General features: G+C 44.1%; 2 protein-coding genes across 3 annotated transcripts; both read left to right on the forward strand.

The window, feature by feature from the left end:
* Positions 1 to 795: 795 nt before the first annotated feature.
* Positions 796 to 9,425, forward strand: LOC148818428 (protein disulfide-isomerase). The gene is made up of 11 exons (XM_088936487.1): positions 796 to 1,078; positions 2,259 to 2,465; positions 2,746 to 2,879; positions 3,381 to 3,524; positions 4,058 to 4,165; positions 4,269 to 4,394; positions 4,969 to 5,166; positions 5,740 to 5,860; positions 7,188 to 7,369; positions 8,438 to 8,527; positions 8,924 to 9,425. The coding sequence occupies exons 1-11, from the start codon at positions 868 to 870 to the stop codon at positions 8,990 to 8,992; spliced, it is 1,590 nt and encodes a 529-aa protein (XP_088792613.1). The 5' UTR covers positions 796 to 867; the 3' UTR covers positions 8,993 to 9,425.
* A 1,836-nt stretch (positions 9,426 to 11,261) lies between these two features.
* On the forward strand, positions 11,262 to 17,028 carry litafd (LITAF domain containing). Of its 2 annotated transcripts, none has more exons than XM_088936477.1 (5): positions 11,262 to 11,323; positions 13,481 to 13,562; positions 14,331 to 14,447; positions 15,280 to 15,454; positions 16,257 to 17,028. In XM_088936477.1, the coding sequence occupies exons 2-5, from the start codon at positions 13,502 to 13,504 to the stop codon at positions 16,372 to 16,374; spliced, it is 471 nt and encodes a 156-aa protein (XP_088792603.1). In that variant the 5' UTR covers positions 11,262 to 11,323; positions 13,481 to 13,501; the 3' UTR covers positions 16,375 to 17,028. The 2 variants fall into 2 exon arrangements, with proteins under 2 accessions (XP_088792603.1, XP_088792604.1); XM_088936478.1 differs by lacking the exon at positions 11,262 to 11,323 and adding an exon at positions 12,568 to 12,642.
* The last annotated feature ends 747 nt before the right edge of the window (positions 17,029 to 17,775 follow it).

Genomic DNA, 17,775 nt, shown 5'->3' on the forward strand with positions numbered 1-17,775 from the left:
TTAAACATGCTCTCTTGTCCCTAAGAAGACTGATACCAGAACCACAATGAAGAAGGATGCTATTGCATAGATCTTTGACATGTGTGTAGGCTTTTATATGTACAAATTAGCTTTATTATACAACTTTGTAACCCTGCAACCTGACCAGAAATGAATCACTACGCAGCCTCAGTCTGATGGGTGGTCCTGCTATTTCATTAAAAACCACTTCCTAGCTTAGTGCCACAGTGCTCCTCATTCCAGCTGGCCTTCTGACCTGCCAGGGTGTGTGTCACAGGGTTATCTGGGCTGTGTTGTGCTAGGAGAAGCCAACTGCACATTTCCTCGTCCTCTCCGAGCACTGGACCAAAGAAATTCAGTACGAGAGCTACAGTACATTAAGCAGGGAGAAGACACCCACTGCAAAACTCAAATACAAGAGTGAGTAACCAGCTTCAACTGGGAAAAGCTGGAATGACGCTCTTTACTGTAGAGCAGAAATCTTATTCCTTCGCTGTGGTAATTTATTCTACAGAGAAGATTAGCAAGGCACCCTTATACCTCTGAGGGCAAACGATTGCTGTCTTTCCTGTGTTAATTCTATCCAAATGGGTCTAGTTTGCAAAGGCAATGCTGTACAAGACCCCCGGCTGACTCTGCTTTTAAATGTATGCAGTCACCTTGCTTATTCAATCAGGGTTAAACTCACGGTGATAAATTCCATCCATTACCAAAGTACACAGTGTTATCAGTGGGAAAGGCGGTGTGCCCACGTGGTACCTTACTTAGCAAGGAGCACATTTCCTCACTCGGCTTTCTTCAGAGCCACCGGCAGCCCTTCTGGAGGTCAGCGTCTCTGCCTCTCCTCCTCCTCCTCGCTGTGCCAGCATGAAGACGCCGAGCCTCTTCCTTCTCAGCGCGGCATGTCTCTGCGCTGCGGTCGCAGGGAATTCGACACTGGAGAGCTCCGGGGACAGGGTCCCCCCGGCCAAGAAAGAGAAACCCGCAAAAATCAAGGAAGAAAACGGTGTCCTGGTGCTAAAGAAAAGCAACTTCGACCAGGCTCTTAGGCAGCACAAGTACTTGCTGGTGGATTTCCGTAAGTACTGAGCTTGGGATCTGTGAGCACGTTTTTACTCACACCGGGATTGTAGGGCTTTTATTGCAGATAAGTGCAATTATCTCGTTTCTTGAACAGCATGTGCCAGCTGTTGTATTACACAGGCTATTTAATTGTTTTAAAAGCACTGACTTAAACACATAACGACAACCAGTAGTGCAAACGTCTTTTAGAAACTAAATTCCAAAAACTCTTCTCACATTCAAACGTCCTATTTCCACTCCTGGTCTGGTCACTCCATGCCGACCCTCAGCTACTGAAACACAGAGCACATGTTTACAAATAAGAGGACGCCAGTGGAGCTCATCTGGACTTTTAGTAACTAATTGATCCAAGGACTTGTTCAGCCATTTTTTTTTCCAGAGAAGCTAGGAAATAAGCTACAACCCCATGCTTGGGAACCAGACCCCTCAGAGTGAAAACAGTTTCTGCTTTAATTCGTCCTATAAACCCTGAGAACAGAGGCTGACTGGAACTGAAGATCATAGTGTGATAAAGACATTTCAAGATAGTTGTGAAGGCAGGTAGGACATTTGGTTATCAAGGCATAACTAGACCACGTCATTGTTCTGTGCACCACAAACCATACAGCAGAAACTATTTTACGATACAGTACATACAACACTGTGGTGATAACATTTTTTCAGTTATTGACTATTCCCCAACCATTAAGACGGAAAGCATATTTAAACTCCTGCCACTTCCATCATGCACTGCACAAAGGCTTCATTGAAAGGTTGAGTGTAAAAGACAACATGCTTTATCATGCACCGCTCCTGATAAGCCTGAACACATAGCAGGCTCAAAGCTGGGCTGCGGCAGCAGAAACTGGAGCATTATTGTATGCATTATCCAGCACCAAGCGCCTAACTCTGGCCATTGATTCCTATAGTCATTGGTTGATTTCTAGTACTTCTAGACCTAGGGAGTTGATCTATTCTGACTAGTCAAAGGGATCAGACAGTGAGACATTCAGAAAAAAAATACTTAGCTCTCCAAATACCGCAACATCATTAACAGTGCTGGACAATATCTTTGCAAACCCCCCAGAGCTGTGTTTTGAACCTGAATCAGCCACCTGGAAATGAGGAATGATGTTAAACAGCTGCAGGTACCACGGGGGGCAGTCATGATGTACCCATGCTCACGCTTCCTCCAGATGCTCCTCTGTCTGGAGACTCTCAGAGCCTGTCCCGGGAGTTCACTGCTGCTGCCGCCCAGCTGAAGAGTCAGGGCTCCAGGATCCGCCTGGGTCTGATCGATGTGTCCAAGGAGAAGGACCTGGCCAACGAGCTCAACGTCACTGCCTATCCAGCCCTGTGGTTTTACATCTCAGGCGATAAAGAAAACCCTGTCATCTGCCCAGGTACGTACTGTATGTGTGCATTTCAGCACCCAAAACCCCTCACACACTCTTCCTATTTTTTGTCTCTCCTTGCCCTTTTTCTCATGGAACCCAGTTGCACCTGGGTATTAATTCAGCCCGTGTTTCGCCTTCACATGTTGACATCCTTTTCAAATTCTTTACAAGGGAATGCACTTCAGACAGAGCTTGAGCTAGCTAAACGCCAAACCTGCTTTTTAGCCTATGGTACTGTCAGAACTTCACGACAGCGGTTAAGCAATCTGTGTTTATGGGAAAGCAGTGCTGAGAACAGCTTCCTCCATCGTGACCTGGCTGGAGAGGAGGACAGGTCGCAGTGCAGAGCTCATCAAGGACCGCAGCCAAGCAGAGGAGTTCTTCAAGGGGGGCGATGTGGTCGTCCTGGGCTTCTTCCAGGTAAATGTTTCACCTGATGCTGTTACAAGGAAATAATGTAGACATAAACCACAACAAATGAGGATCAATCTCATAATAACCAGTGCCCTGCAGGAAAGCACTTTCTGCTGTGTCTGGGGGAAATGTTGTTGTTGGATAGTTCCCTACTCTGCCCTGAAGCTTCCTCGACAGGCGTATTGACTGTGTTCTGACCACCGCAAGACCAGTTTGAACAGTGTAACACACACACACACACACACACACACACACGCCGCACTTACTCGGCAAGTTGAAAGCCCATGAAAAGGAAGAGATGGGGAAAAATACACATAGATTGTTTCACAATGGCTTCTGAGGAAGGTTAGAACACCAGGTGAAAACCTTTTACATATTACTGTAGTTTCAGACCGCGTCCCACTCTGTATGTGTGCATTTCCTATCCTCCTATCCTATCCCTATTCTAATCCTATCCTCCACCGCCTTCACCTGTTTTAATGTGCTTTTGCTCTTGCTGGGCTGCAGGACCTGGAGGAAGGTGTGGTGAAAACCTTTTACGAAGCCGCTGTTGACATCCCTGACCTGCCCTTTGGAGTGACCAAAAATAAGAGCCTGTTCAGCAAATACAAAGTCAGGAAAGACAGAGACACGGTGGTGTTATTTAAACAGGTAGGAGAGACGTGGCGCAGGCCTAATGAGTGCCCAGCGATCGGCCCCAAAATCAGCACTGTCCTTACAATTAGTACAACTCCGTCCTACACACAGAGCTGTGGTAGCTCAGACGGCAAGGGTGTCTAGCTCCTAACCAGAAGGTCCCAGGTTCAATCCCAGGTAGGGTCAAGTGATGGAGCTTGCTCTAATTCCTTCTAGAGGGCTCCTGGGTCCACCCAGCCTGCTCTCCAAAGGAGTACCAGGTGTAATAGGCTGGCTGGAGTGTGATGCTGACCAGAAGAAAAATGTTGTAGTCAAGAAAAATGTTGGCCCTTACCCCCATTTCCCATGGGCCTTGAAGACCTGAAAATGGGACCTGCTTACTTTCTTACACACAGACCCCTGAGCTGAGCTGATTATTGTCCCACTTGGTCTCCTCTTTATCTTCTTCTGTTTTATCACTTATAATTGCTTACATGCTCTCAGGTGCTTACAGGTTTTGAACTGACTTTTGCCCTTAAATTGAATTTTAATGTGTTGCTTTGCTTCAGTCCGAAGTGCTCAAAGAATACGAAGTCTCCAGTGAGACCCTGAAAGAGAGCCTGATCAAATTCATCAGAGTGCATGAAATGGATCTTGTGACTGAATATAACGGAGAGGTGAGTATTAAAGAAGTGCTTAAGATTCAAAAGAGCACCAGGGCACAAATGTCTCCCCAAGCTCATCTTCTCCGTGTTTGTCTGTTTTGTTTTTTCACGCTAGACGTCAGTGAAGATATTTGGCTCTCTCATGACCAATCACATTTTACTGTTTGCAAACAAGAGCGCAGAAGACTTTGGAGACCTCCACGGGACCTTTGAGGCTGTTGCTGCCGAATTCAGGGGCGAGGTATTGTCATCAAGTCGGACAATAAAAACAGCTGGCAATTAGTCAACCACAGGACACCAGCAGCCAGGAACGCTGTCGAAAACTGTAAACTATCATTCATATCGACTGGAAAATTTCAAATAATAGCCTGTCCATGAAATGCTCAGTTATATTTATTGGATTTAGGGACAGCCTATAAAAGAACTGTTAAGAAATGCATTATTTCTACCAGTCAATGTCATGTCCTGATGAGATGAAATCTTGGTGTCTTTGAGGTTCTGCCTAGATCAATGTCATTTTAACTGGATACGACAGTTTTCTTGGTTGTGGATGTGAAAACAGTCTCCACATCCACTGAACACTGGACAAATGCCCTCAATAGCTATTGAGGCTAAAGTGAGTCCACTGACTTGTGAGCAAGCATTAGAATGAAATACTGTAGCTTGAGAGGCCGGCTGAGACGTGGATAGGCAATGCCGATAAGATCGGAAGCGCTCACTGGTGCAAGTTCTGAAATCCAGTTTATTCATGAGGCTGCCCAAAACAACAATACAACCACAAACAGGCACTCCTAAAAGTATTTTTTTTCTTTTAGGTGTTGTTCATTTTTGTTGACACCGACGAAAGCAGAAACGGGAGGATTTTTGAGTATTTCCGAGTGCGCGATGTGGACGCTCCGGCCGTACGGATTGTGAATTTGACAGACAATGTGCAGTACCAGATGCAAGCAGAAGAGGTCACTGTTGACAACGTGAGGAAATTCTGCGGGGACTTTATAGTCGGCAAAGCAAAGGTATTCTGATGTCCAAACTGAAGCACTATTCCTATTACAATCGTATATAATGTGAAACAGATCTAATTTAGCTATCGATTTCTGATGAATAAATTCAACAAATCTAGAAATAGACTGATGTATTATACAGGGACCTTTTGGGAAGCTTAATATTGACAATGATATTGTGAGGTATTATTGTATATGATAAAATAATAATATCGAATACAATGCGTTAAAGATTCTTGACCTGAAAAACTTCTTTTTCGTTTTTTTTCTTAGTAGTCACCCTTAATAAAAAAATATAAAATAAAACACAGATTGGTGCAGTAATACCATAATAATACAATTATGCAGTGTAGATACATAAAACTCTATGCAGATTCTTAAACAGGTAATAAGTCATTTAAAACAAACTCAGCATGCTGTCTCTCCACAATCTAAACTGATCTCAAATCAAATCTCAAATCTCTCTCTCGTAACTACTGCTTTCTGAGCACTCAGAGAGCTGGATTTTTCGTGGCTACAGAAGAAGGCGTCACTACTCAGCTTGTTGCAAAATCTGTTTAACATGGATGCCTTTCATATTTACAGCCCAAACTGGAGAGCGAACCCATTCCTGAAAACTGGGACAAACATCCAGTGAAAGAACTTGTTGCCGTGAACTTTGACAGAGTCGTTTTCAATGACGAGAGGAACGTTTTTGTAATGTTTTGTAAGTACATGTATACTTTTGATAGTGCAACCTTAGATCGCACATCGTAACTATCAAGAGAAGCAATACAACTACACTATTTTTTCCAGGCTGTAATCCATTACTACACAGGGCAAATTAAATGAAAATGACAGGAATGTATTTGATCAACTGGAGGGCATTCAACATTCCCCGTGTCTGATCACCACATCTACAGGAGGGATTTTGAAACCCAAAGTATGTTGAATAAATAAATGAATTAACAATCAAAAAGAAAAAGAACTCTCTAGCATCGCTGACCGCAGAGATGTGCGGGTTCGCTCGTCCTTCAGATACGACATAAAGCCGAGGTCCTGACTCTCCGTGGTCATTAAAAATCCCAGGGAATTCCTCAAAAAGAGTAGGGGTGTTAACCCTAGTGTCCTGGCTAAATTTCTCCCTGGCCTTTTCTGATCATGGCCTCCTAATAATCCCCATCTATGAACTGGCTTCATCACTCTGTTCTCCTCCACACTGAGAGCTGGTGTGTGGTGAGTGCACTGAGTGCTGCCATCACATCATCCAGGTGGGGCTGCACACTGGCGGTGGTGGAGGGGAGTCCCCATTATTGTAAAGGACTTTGAGCGCAATCTAAGTGTAAGGAATTATTATTATTATTGATTAATCTCATCTTGACCTCCAGTCGGAATGGTCATTGTCAAATCTGTTCAGCCTTTCCCCTTGTAACCTGCTTTAGATTACTTTTCTTAATGCATTAAGACAGTAATGTTCATCACAACCCCTGAATGAGGCAGAGTGTTTTTACAGTAGCGTCTTTCCACCACCAAATGTTCAAGGCCACACTTGCAGCCCACATCACAAAAAAAAACACCCCTTTTCCTAAACTTAAAATACTCACCCCTGAAAGCCCTGGAACATTAGTTGAAACTGGTCAGGTAACAAACAGCTGAGCCTTCCCTGTCACTGGAGCTGCAAATACCATTTCGAAAGCCTTTTTAGCCTGGGGTATATTATAAACTATTATTATTAACCTGGTAGTAACAGATCTAAACAGCTACAGACTTAAAGTGCAGCTAGCATACAGATATATTTTGTGCATATGTAATTCACTTTGAGTAGGTTTTCATTATTCATTCATAAAGTGTTCATTCACGGCACATTCCTTAATGTTCTCCAGGTGTGTTCAGTACTGTAGCTGGAAACAGACACTGGATATTGTAGTTTTTCCTCTCTCTAAGACAGCAGTGCTCTGTGCTGTGTTTGCTGGTGCTTATCTCTGACTTGCATCTTCCTGGCTTACTGCTCTTCTGAGAATGCTGTACTGATGGGGCTTCTTCCCGTTGCAAAGACGCTCCGTGGTCGAAGGAATGCCAGGAGCTGTTCCCCGTTTGGGAGAAGCTGGGCAAGGTGTATGGACACCACGAGACTGTGGTCATCGCCAGGATAGACAGCGCCGCTAACGACGTCCACTCCGTCCTGCAGGAGCGCCACCCCGCCTTCAAGTTCTTCCCAGCAGTACTTGCAGAGAAGGTGCGCCCACACACGTGCCACGTGCTGATCTCGCCACGCCTTTTTGGATAAAAGATCTGTCGCCAATGTCCGCCGCCAAACTGATCCATGGTGTGCTCTTACTCTGGCTGTTCAAGGGCTTTTAAGGATGTCAGGAATACAGACACTTATACTGTAGATACAGAGGAGGAAAATCACCTCATTCAGTATGTTTATAAGATAAGATCACTTTATTGGCCATATACAATTTCTTGCATTAGGAATTTGTCTTTTTGCATACCCCAGCTTGCTCTCCATGAGACACACAGGGAGAGAGAAGCTTGAGGTCAGAGCGCAGAGTCAGCTATTTATATGGCACCCCTGGAGCAGTTGGGGTATAGGGCCTTGCTCAGGGGCCCAATGCAGTAGGATTCCTCTGCCGGCCGTGGGATTTTTACCAGCAACCTTCCAGCCAAAGGCGCAGATCCTCAGCCACAGAGCCACCGCTCCGCCCAGAATGTTTGGAGCCCAGAATGAAACAGGCTTTTGCCCTGTACCTTAAAATCCTCCCAAAATGCCAAATATTCCAGTTTTCCCAGAGGAACTGGTTTTTAAATGCGCCTGAAATGCGGCCCCACTCCCAATCATTATAGTCTGGACAGGAGCAGGTCTCTTGCAGAGTCGTGTTGTCGGGCTGTTTCATGGCCTGTGACTCTGTACGACTGTGAATTCAGGGGCTGTACAGAAGGCAGACATGTGCAGCCTTAAAGGGTTACTGCGTCTTCTTGTTTCCATTGTACCCCAACTCTCACGTAGTTGGTCAAATTATTATATTAGTCAAGGTTATCAAAAATGTTATCCCCGACTGATCATGCCTACAACAACTGCAGGTGTTTGGCTGGAGATAACAGAGAAAAGTAAAAAAATTCCCTCTACAGTTGGCAGATTTCTAGATACTGCTAACAGCAGACTCGCCTAATTGACATTGCCATGGCAGATATCATTCAGATGTCAAGTGTTAAACTGCCCTTCTTTCAGACTACAGAAAACAAACAATTGGAATCAATAAGAGTCTGTATTTGTCTACAATCTCCTCTCTTTGTTGCCCAGGTGGTCCCCTATGCTGGGAAAAGAACTTTTGAAGACTTTGTTCAGTTTGTTGAGGATCAAATTGAGTTAGCCAAAGAACAGAGAGCGAAGGTGGGTAATGGACATTTTCATCATTCAATGCATTTATAGATAAATTAATAGATAACTCTTCTTTGGTTGTTCATGCTGACAACGTATCTGCTTGTTTTTAAAATATCGGTATTAGTTGTATCTTCAGGTTTGTTAAAAACTTTAGATATGATGAAGTGTAGACTCACATATTGGTGAGTGCTGGCTATTTCTTAGAAGCTGGCAACACTCAGAACTTGCATTGTAACCACAGCTATGCAAAGAGAAAACTGGTATTAACTGGCTCTTGAAGGGGCTCTTAGGAACTAACGAATGTTAAATCGTCATGTTTAAGATTTCGGATTTAGCACCTAGGTGTTGAAATCTTGGAAAGTCCTCCTGACAGACTGAAGCCTGACTGCTGTCTGTCTCCTGCAGGAGGAAGACGACAAAAGGAAGATGGCTGAGCCAGAGAACTCCGAGGGGAACCAGAGGGAAGAGTTGTAGACTGGCCCAGAGCGAGATCTCTCAGATTCAGTGGCGTATGAGTCAGTGCTTTGTGCTTTGTGCTTTCTGGCTGCATTTTTAAGTGAATATCTCAAACTACAAATGCTCTGTTGATAAATAACAGCACAAGTGGATGTGCAGAGGTCTGGCTGTGGTGCTGGAATGCAGCACCACCAGTCTGACTGCAATCTCATCTGAATGGTACTGTACAAACACACGGAGCCTCCACCTTCGTACAGGATGCCTCCCAGTCGCCAGGTGCCTGGCTTCACCATTCGCACTCTCTCACTCCTGTTATCCCTGATGGGAGGCTGTGGCCAAGACAAACTCCCTTTCAGAATATTGGCACTCAAGACAAGTCATCATTGAAGCCATATTGAACCCTTCACTTGATGTTTTTAAAAATGTACACAATAAAAGATCATACTCATTCATTTTTGCCTTTTCATTTAACTATGATGCTCTCTTCAGTCCAAAATACCAGAGGACTATAATATACAGTAACCATGGAAAACATCTGTGTGCTTTCATTGATAAGCACTATCAACCCGTGACTCATCCGTAATAGAAAAGGGGACACTACACATGATTAAACTGCCACGTTGCTCATTCAACATGCCGACAGAAATCTCCGTTTTTGTGTCCGAGTGTTTGTTTCATCACAGCAAACAGATCACTTCCAAGCTTGGTGGAAAATTAGAAATTAAATACTTCTATGTGTCGCTCATTTGATGAAAGTGATTCCTAGCGGGTGACGTTCATAATGATCATGACTGCAGAGGGAAACATCCAAAGTTTTTAATTCGTTTCAGCTGTGAGATCACACTGCTTTTTCAAACTAGTTTACGGCTGGTTGCTTTTAATTTACAATTAGCTGGAAGTTCTATTTTTCAGTTTCCCTAAGTTAAATGACTGATATCCGCAGAATCAACTCCAGGCGAAGCGGTGTGAAAAATAAGGCGATAAACTAAGGTTTAATTAATTAGAATTAATTTAACGAACAGGTGAAATTATTACAGCTTTGAAACATAACCTCTTTCCCCCCAAAATTAGAGTAACAGGTGCATTTGGCTTAATGTCACTTAATGAAAAACAAAATTTATTTAAATCGCCATCCTGGGCAGTGTATATTATAACATTAGTTAATATGAAAACTATAGGGAAATATCATTATTATTGGCTTTTTATGTGTGAGTAACAGAAGACGCGCATAAGAGGGAACCTTATCGGTAAGCGCCCAAAATCAACTTCCCGATTTTCATTCTCGTTGTCAATAAGAAATTCAGTCCGAAATTTCTCCAGTACGGTGGAACCGCTTCACAATCTTTTAGGCACAAATAATGTGCCCATTCGCTGGTTATGTGCTGTTTTCTTCTGTTGTTATTTGCGACAGGAATTAAAAGAGCAGTTAAGGAACTTGTGGTAGTAGAACCACACGGATAAACGTAAATATCTCCAGAGCAACCATGACTAATCGCACAAGGGCAAGGCTGAAATCACAGCCTGGCCCTCGCCGATATTCCAGTTTTACTGGCTTCATCGCTTAAATGTTCATCGCGAGTAAAAAATTACACGGGTTAGAATGACAGATGAATTGTCATTCGAAATACAGCATCAAACGTAATTATACTAGTTCTGTCCACATACCCCGTCTAAAAAAAAAAACCGTTTTTCTATGTAACAGTGGTGACTTAAGTTGAATTATCTCTTGCGATCTTTGACGGAAATTGGTGGCATTCCACTGAATGGAATCTCTGAATCACAGTGAGGTATGGGAGCATTGTCAGGGGAACAGGTTCTTCCGAAACCAAGCGCTATTACAGCACAAGACGTGCAGGGCGTCCGGCGTGCACATTTAAAGACCAGCCATGGCGCTAATCGGAGAACTTTTGAAGTGACACGCTGCAGTCGTAGCGCAAATTATATAACTGGATACAGAACCTTTTAAAATGTATCTGTTGCATTAAGGATTCTGTCACTTAAAAGTAACATTTTAACAGCTACACGCATAAAAGAGCATAGTTCAACCTATACATCCCGTTAAATTAAAATACGTACACTGAAATGCATTGCTAAGTGAGCAATTTTCTTAATTAAACCTTGTCGACCCCTTGGTATCCAGTGGTGACACAATATCTCAATGCAAATTTCTGTCTTGTACACAGGTGCCTACAGCCTGTATGATTCAGAACAATGCATATTCAATTAGTGTGAAATCACATGCAAATTGCTGGAAAGGGGGAGGGAGAGAAAACGCAGAATCCGTAGCATACCTGAGTTCACACCTCATTTCGACTGCGTCGGAGTTGGAGCTGTTATTCTCCTACACTGGTAAGAGCGTTCTCCTGAGTACCGACTGCCGGGGTTCATAATTCATGTCGTGTCTTAAACCAAGATATTATTTCTTCCCAACTTTTTGCGAGTTAGAATAGAATGGTCTGGCTCAACACGACGGTGACTGCTTTTTAAATTACAATCTTTTAGCGCTTCCTCGCGTGCGCACGCGGGTTGAAATGATCGCATTTACTAAAAAAAAAACATTTGATTCCATTTAATGATGTAATATATAACATTGTAAACTGAAAGAGGGGGTCGACGCAGTGCTGCAGTGGGGGATTTTATGTTTTAAACTGGTCGTTTTTCAGTAAAAACAGTGGCGTGAGCAAGATTGAACCAAGAACAAAATACAAGATAGTTGAGCACATTGATTTATTTGAAAAACCTCCCATTTCTTGCACGTGTTAGGTTACAGCAGTGCCTCTGGTTTTCTCGAAGTGGATGGCGGATGTTTTTAGCAGTAATAGTAACATTCATGTGTAATGCTCTGCAAAGAATTGCGCGACTTTATTCTAGTCCCGGAAGGTTTTTTAAGATGCTCTGAGCTCCCGCGGAATCAAACCTGTTAACTTTCAGGAGTCTCGGGTCACCTTTCCTACCGTGTCGGAATTAAACACACTGGACAACTAAAACGCAACAGTCTCCTTAATTTCAGTTTTTAGTTGGAGTTTAAGTTTCCTTACGAAACCTCTGAGAAGAAAGAGTCCAAATGTGTTGGGGGAAGAGGCAGCTAACGTGACACTAGCAAGTGCCCACCAGTTCGGTCCTAAGGATAACTGCCCAATAATACTGGGAAGTCAGAACAGTGTGTATATGGGGGTATAAAAATAGAACCCAGCTATTAGGTCACAGTGGGTTGTGTATACTGTACATCACAAGATGGGAATTTCCACATACCTCTGCTGCTTGAGTGTAGGGCTGCATGTTTTCATAGAGGGCCACACCTTGCTCGCTGGCTGCTCTGGGCTTGTGCTGGGACTTGACCACTGTTCCCACGAGAGGGTTGGGCCTGGCACCTTCACCTTGCCACATACTGTAGCGTCCACTTGTGTTCTTATAACCTCTATGGCCTCTACAGCGCTGTCCCATCGTGAAGGACCTGGGCAAAAAGATGGAGCAGTGCTCATTCCCTATTCCCTATTTCCTTTCAGGTGTGAGAGCGCAAACAACATGACCCAAGCTTCCCCAGGATGCATTTTTCTTCTCAGATTGGTTGGGATTTGTAACATCTGTTAATGAACAAGTAAAGGTCCATTCCCTGCTGAAAAGAGAAGAAAAGAAACCCAGTGTTTCGGCTGTGGAGCCTTCTTCAGGTGAGCGACGCACCTGAAGGAGGCTCCACAGCCGAAACACTTTTTCTTTTCAGCAGGGAATGAACCTTTACTTGTTCCTTCGCAGCCTATGCATGATGATGCAGCTCCCTACTTGATCTTTTCAAGAAGTCTGCTCTTGACCATTGTGCCTGAAGCTACCCCAACACTTCATGACTTGAATATATCATTGTGCTAAGTGTTTTCCTGTTCTTTTTGACCGATATTAATTTGACAGCGTTTGCCTGCTTATGGTGTTATTACCTGTGCATAAATTAACTGTGAGCCAGAAGCATCCACAGTGCTGGATCCATTTGTCCTCAACTAGGGTATTGACTTGAGTAGCTCATCTGTTTCGAGCACGGCCTGTTCCAAGCATTTACAGGAAAAGGGGAGACTAAGGGGGAGGTTGAAATCATGGAGCCTTACAGACAGAGGCACTGACTGCAGCTCTGGTGATTAGGAGGTCACCCTCACCCCTCTTTCTAATTGCACTGGGACAGTGCCTGGGGGTGGGGAGACTCCCCAGCCAACAGGCGGCAGTGTTGAGCCGGAGAGGTATGCGGCCACACAGCATTCCTCCCCTTAACCGAACGTGATGCCGGAAACTGTCCTGACAGAGCGCAGCCGGTCCAGGGACAACTGGAGCAGAAATGCCAAGAGCTCAGTTAACATCTTCAATCCTAAAAAGAGAAGTGTGTTGCTGAAAAGGCGCAGGCATGTAAGACGTACAGTAGGTGAGGACTGGGCTGGTAGCCTCTGCTCTTGAATTCACTTGCCTCCGTCTGTCTCTTGGCGTTCCTCAAAACCGAGCTGCTCCACCCCCCCTTCTGTTTTTCAGCCCCCTTGCCCGGAGAAGAGGATGAGCGATCAGAAGAGCACAGGCGATGGGCTACGCGATCCTCCACCCTATGCGATACAAAGTAAGATCGCCTGTCGCTCACTGGGACAACGCCTGGCCTCCACGCGTGTGGGGATCCCCCAAGAAACGGCTTGTTAAGAAAACGGCTGGGCGCCGACAACGAGCGACCTGGAGACGGGTTAATTTCAGTGCAGACATAATCAATGTCGCATAAGGGTTTTAAAAAGGACGAACCGGTAGCATGATGGGGACAGTTGTTAATAAGGGCAGTGTTTCTTGCTTACCCAGTGGGCAGACCGCGCTGTCCATGGTGGATGAGTTTGATTAAAAAAATAATGAAATTAACAATGTGTGCACATTCAACAGGGGCAGTCTCAGCGGTGAGGGGCTGAGGTAGAAACTGTTCCTCCTTTGACTAAATCTCTTAATTACATGTCTTGTAGTGAGCTCTTGCTTTCTGACACCTTCACCATCATTTAAATATAGACCAGTGAAAAGTTGTAAAAACAGCAGGCTTTTCTTAAAATCAAAGTTTTAACACTCGGAACATAAGACTCTCTTTATTGCCTTCAAGCGGCCTGGGAGCATTATGATGAAACAGGTCTGTGTTTTGTTTAAAGGTGGGAAGTTGGGTAAAGAGGTAAGACTCCCCTGTAATTCATTCAAGATGTGATTATGAGGTCTACGCGTGGTGAAGCAGGTCAGGCTGGTATCTGAAAGGGAGGTTTATCTGATGAGGAGTTATCGTGGGTACCGGCGAGCTGTAACTAAGACGACAATCTTCCCGGCCGCTCGTATTTCCATACCTGTCCTGTGTCCTCCTCCGCAGTGGACGGGAAAGGCAAGCTGGATGATGGCGGTGTGAAGGTTTATCATCTGCACTCTCCCGTCAGCCCTCCCCCACCGAAAGAGCAGAGCTACGTCCAGACCAAGTCCTCCTCGCCAGGTAGGGCCTCCTCCTCCCTTCCTGAAAATGAGAAGAAAGGCACGGTCACATTTTGGGTGTCCAACAACTGGATTCCTCGAACAGATCATCTCAATAGATTTGTTTGGCTCATCCTAAGTGACTTGCATTTGTTGCCATTTATACGGCCGAGTGTGTTACTGGAGCAAATCGGGTGAAGTAGGTTGCTAAAGGGGTGGGAAAAAAAGTCTCACCTGAGTTTTGAACCTGCAATCTTCCAGTGATGAGTCCAGAACCCTGATTGCTTCTCCACACTGCTGTCCTGATTAGCGTCGTGGGTGTAAGATAGTGTCTGAATACTGGTGTCCAGTTCGTATCCCACGGCCGGCAGAGGAATCCTACTCCGTTGGGCCCCTGAGCAAGGCCCTTTACCCCAACTCCTCCAGGGGTGCCGTATAAATGGCTGACCCTGCGCTCTGACCCCAAGCTTCTCTCCCTGTCTGTCTCATGGAGAGCAAGTTGGGGTAGGTGGAAAAAGACAAATTCCTAATACAAGAAATTGTATATGGCCAGTTAAGTGATCCTATCTTATCTCTGTTGGTGCCCAGCTGAATTGAAATGTACAGAAACATTTCAAAGCCTATTGACTGCAGTGATTTATTCAGGCCAGCCCAGATAGATCGATAACCAAGATTATGAGCATTCATTTAGTATTAACTGGGATTACCTTATAACTCTTTATTCCCTTGATTTTTTTTCTCTTCTGAGGATTTCAGCAAAGATGGAAAAATGACTCACCCTTTAGAGATTGACTCTCCAGATTTAAGCTGGAAATCTAAGGTATTTCAATGGTGAAATTTCTCTTCCCGTCCAGTATACACCTATGCTTCAGAACCTAAGCAGAAGTTTGTGAGCTACGAGGAGAAGGAAATTGGCCGGGAGCCAGCCATGGCCACGTGCACACACTGCCAGCAGCAGGTCCTGACCAATGTGCACTACAAAGTGGGAGCTTATGCAATCCTCATGTGCCTGCTATTCATTGTCTGTGGGTAAGTACCACCCTGGCCTGCGTGCTCTCAATTCAGAGACTAAAAAAAGGTGAGGACTTATTAAACCGGAGGGCAAAGTATTATAAAAAGAACTTGAAATCTTTGGATTTATTTTTATTTTTTAACAAGTAGTAAAATGTTAGGAAATACTGGGCTAATAATAAATGATGGTGCCATTGTGACGTGGCTTGATCACAAAGTAGCAGTCTGCTTGGCAGCAGATATGACTTCTGTTAATACTCCCTGAATCCACTGCATGAACTCCCTCTAGAGTCAAAACCTTATGTGGCTGATTTTTCCAGTATCTGCTATACGGGAAAGATTTATCCTGTTGTACCCAAAGATCCATTAAGAGGATGAGTACTGACATCTAGTTAACATGGAGTCATGCCTCTGCTGTTTTGTTTTTTTTCCTGTGCTAGATTCTGCCGCTCAGAATATGTTAAGGAGCCCTTCTTAAAATAAAAATTTGCATTGCGAACCAGATCAGGTCCCTCCTAACCAGGGTAACAAACTCTGCAGGTAGGAGGAAGGCGGCCCCTTGTCTGCTATCCAGCTGGAGCAGAAAGAGCTGCATACCAGGTGTGTTTCACACAAGTGGGAGCCCCCTCCACCTCCCACACACTGCTGCTATTAAGATTTGGGAGCCGAAAGCCAAATTCAAGTTTTGTGCCACCGGCAGAGATGCAAACAACACCTCCACAGCTGGGAGGTGGTGCTTGCCCCAACCCAAACACGCACAGTGTGATCAGCACACAAAGCAGGTTTGATTATTCTGCTCTTTTCCTTTTTTTCTTTTTAGGCTAGTGGTCGGCTGCTGCCTCATCCCGTTTTTTGTCAAGCACTTCAAGGACGTCTATCATACTTGTCCTAGATGCAGTCGCATTCTTCACGTGAATAAGAAAGCCTGCTGCAAGTAGCCCCATCCTCTTGGCACCTGCTGCTGGCTGTGCATTTCTCTTCACAGCTCCAGCTTACTTGCTAATGAGGTAAAAGGGTGTTACAGGTGTCAGTAAGAGGATGCAGTTAACACTTGCATAAAATACTTCCTAATGTTGGATCAGATGCAGAGCTAAAAAAAATTAGTTGTTCATAGGTATTCTGTGTCCAAGTGGATTAGATACTGTACCTCTTTGATGTATTCTGCTGTGTAATATGTAATGATGGATTAATTACTCTGGTTTTAAAATGGGTGTGGCACCCTGCTTTAACTACAAAAGAACTAATGGAAAAATAACTGTACAGTGAAGACTGTATTCTCTCTGCTTCCTTTATTGGTGTTAGGTGGTTGTTTAACAGCAAGAGCAACAGTTCTCGGGTTGAGTCAATCAATGCACGAAACTATTGAAAATACAAAAGCTTTTATATTCTCTTAACCCTACTATACTCTTCTACTGTAAACATGGCTCAAGAACCCGTGTCCAGTATCATTCAGTAATGGTATAGTATTAAAGTTTTTTCTAAATGCTTTTTTTTTGACACCACAATGTGTATCTGTGTACCTCTAATTCAATATGTATATACAAGTTACATGTGCAATCCAAGATTTCAGTAAAGTTTACAGATCTCCCACAGTACCTCCTTTGTGTATCACTTTTGAGACTGTTTGGCAGGAAGGCCCCGTTTATTGCACAGAGCAGCTAAAACTTTTTCCGGTTAGCTATTTGAACCGCACAGGTGTAGGGTTTTAAAGCAGAACAGATGGGAATGGTGTACAACTAGGTGATACACTCTTCTTTGGGCAAGATTTCTAAAAACACATGAGATTAAATCAAGATGCCATGGTGGCTGTAGGGGTGAATTGTGTGAACACCACCATCTTGGCTAAATCCCACTATCCACTTGTGCAAGCTGCTGGCCCTCGCGTTCTCTCCTAAAGGAAATGCTGAAACGACCTCACCTGCACGGCTGCCGTGGGGATACTGCTGCACATGACCCAGCTGCGTCATGAATTTCACCAGCGCTCCTCCTGTATTTCCTTTAGGAGGGGAAACACTTCAGAAATCCTTCCACTTGCTTAAACTAGCATTGTTTTTGGTAAAATGTAGTTAGCACCACCTACTGCAGGAATTTTACATAGCTCCTGAACATTCTATTCTGGTAAAAAAGTCAGTAGTCTAAGCTGTACCTTGCACCAAATGTAAGCAAAATGAAATAAAACATGCTTTTTTAAATAGGTTTGCAAACATTAATACAATATACATATTTTCTATATACTCTTAAATCGGCAGCCTTTTCCCTCAAAGACAGATCAACTAATATATTTGACATTTTCATAATATAATTTCCCCAAACAATACTGACCTCTGGTTTTCCCCCTT

Source organism: Atractosteus spatula, chromosome 18, assembly GCF_055471065.1.
Source record: "Atractosteus spatula isolate fAtrSpa1 chromosome 18, fAtrSpa1.hap1, whole genome shotgun sequence".
NCBI lineage: Eukaryota > Metazoa > Chordata > Actinopteri > Semionotiformes > Lepisosteidae > Atractosteus > Atractosteus spatula.

Coding starts and splice junctions, on each gene's coding strand:
- LOC148818428 (XM_088936487.1), top strand. CDS start 868: ATGAAGACGCCGAGCCTCTTCCTTCTCAGCGCGGCATGTCTCTGCGCT. Junction 4,395..4,968: donor CTGCCGAATTCAGGGGCGAG/GTATTGTCATCA, acceptor TTTTTCTTTTAG/GTGTTGTTCATTTTTGTTGA. Junction 5,167..5,739: donor TTATAGTCGGCAAAGCAAAG/GTATTCTGATGT, acceptor TCATATTTACAG/CCCAAACTGGAGAGCGAACC.
- litafd (XM_088936477.1), top strand. CDS start 13,502: ATGAGCGATCAGAAGAGCACAGGCGATGGGCTACGCGATCCTCCACCC. Junction 14,448..15,279: donor GACCAAGTCCTCCTCGCCAG/GTAGGGCCTCCT, acceptor CTTCCCGTCCAG/TATACACCTATGCTTCAGAA. Junction 15,455..16,256: donor CTGCTATTCATTGTCTGTGG/GTAAGTACCACC, acceptor TTTTCTTTTTAG/GCTAGTGGTCGGCTGCTGCC.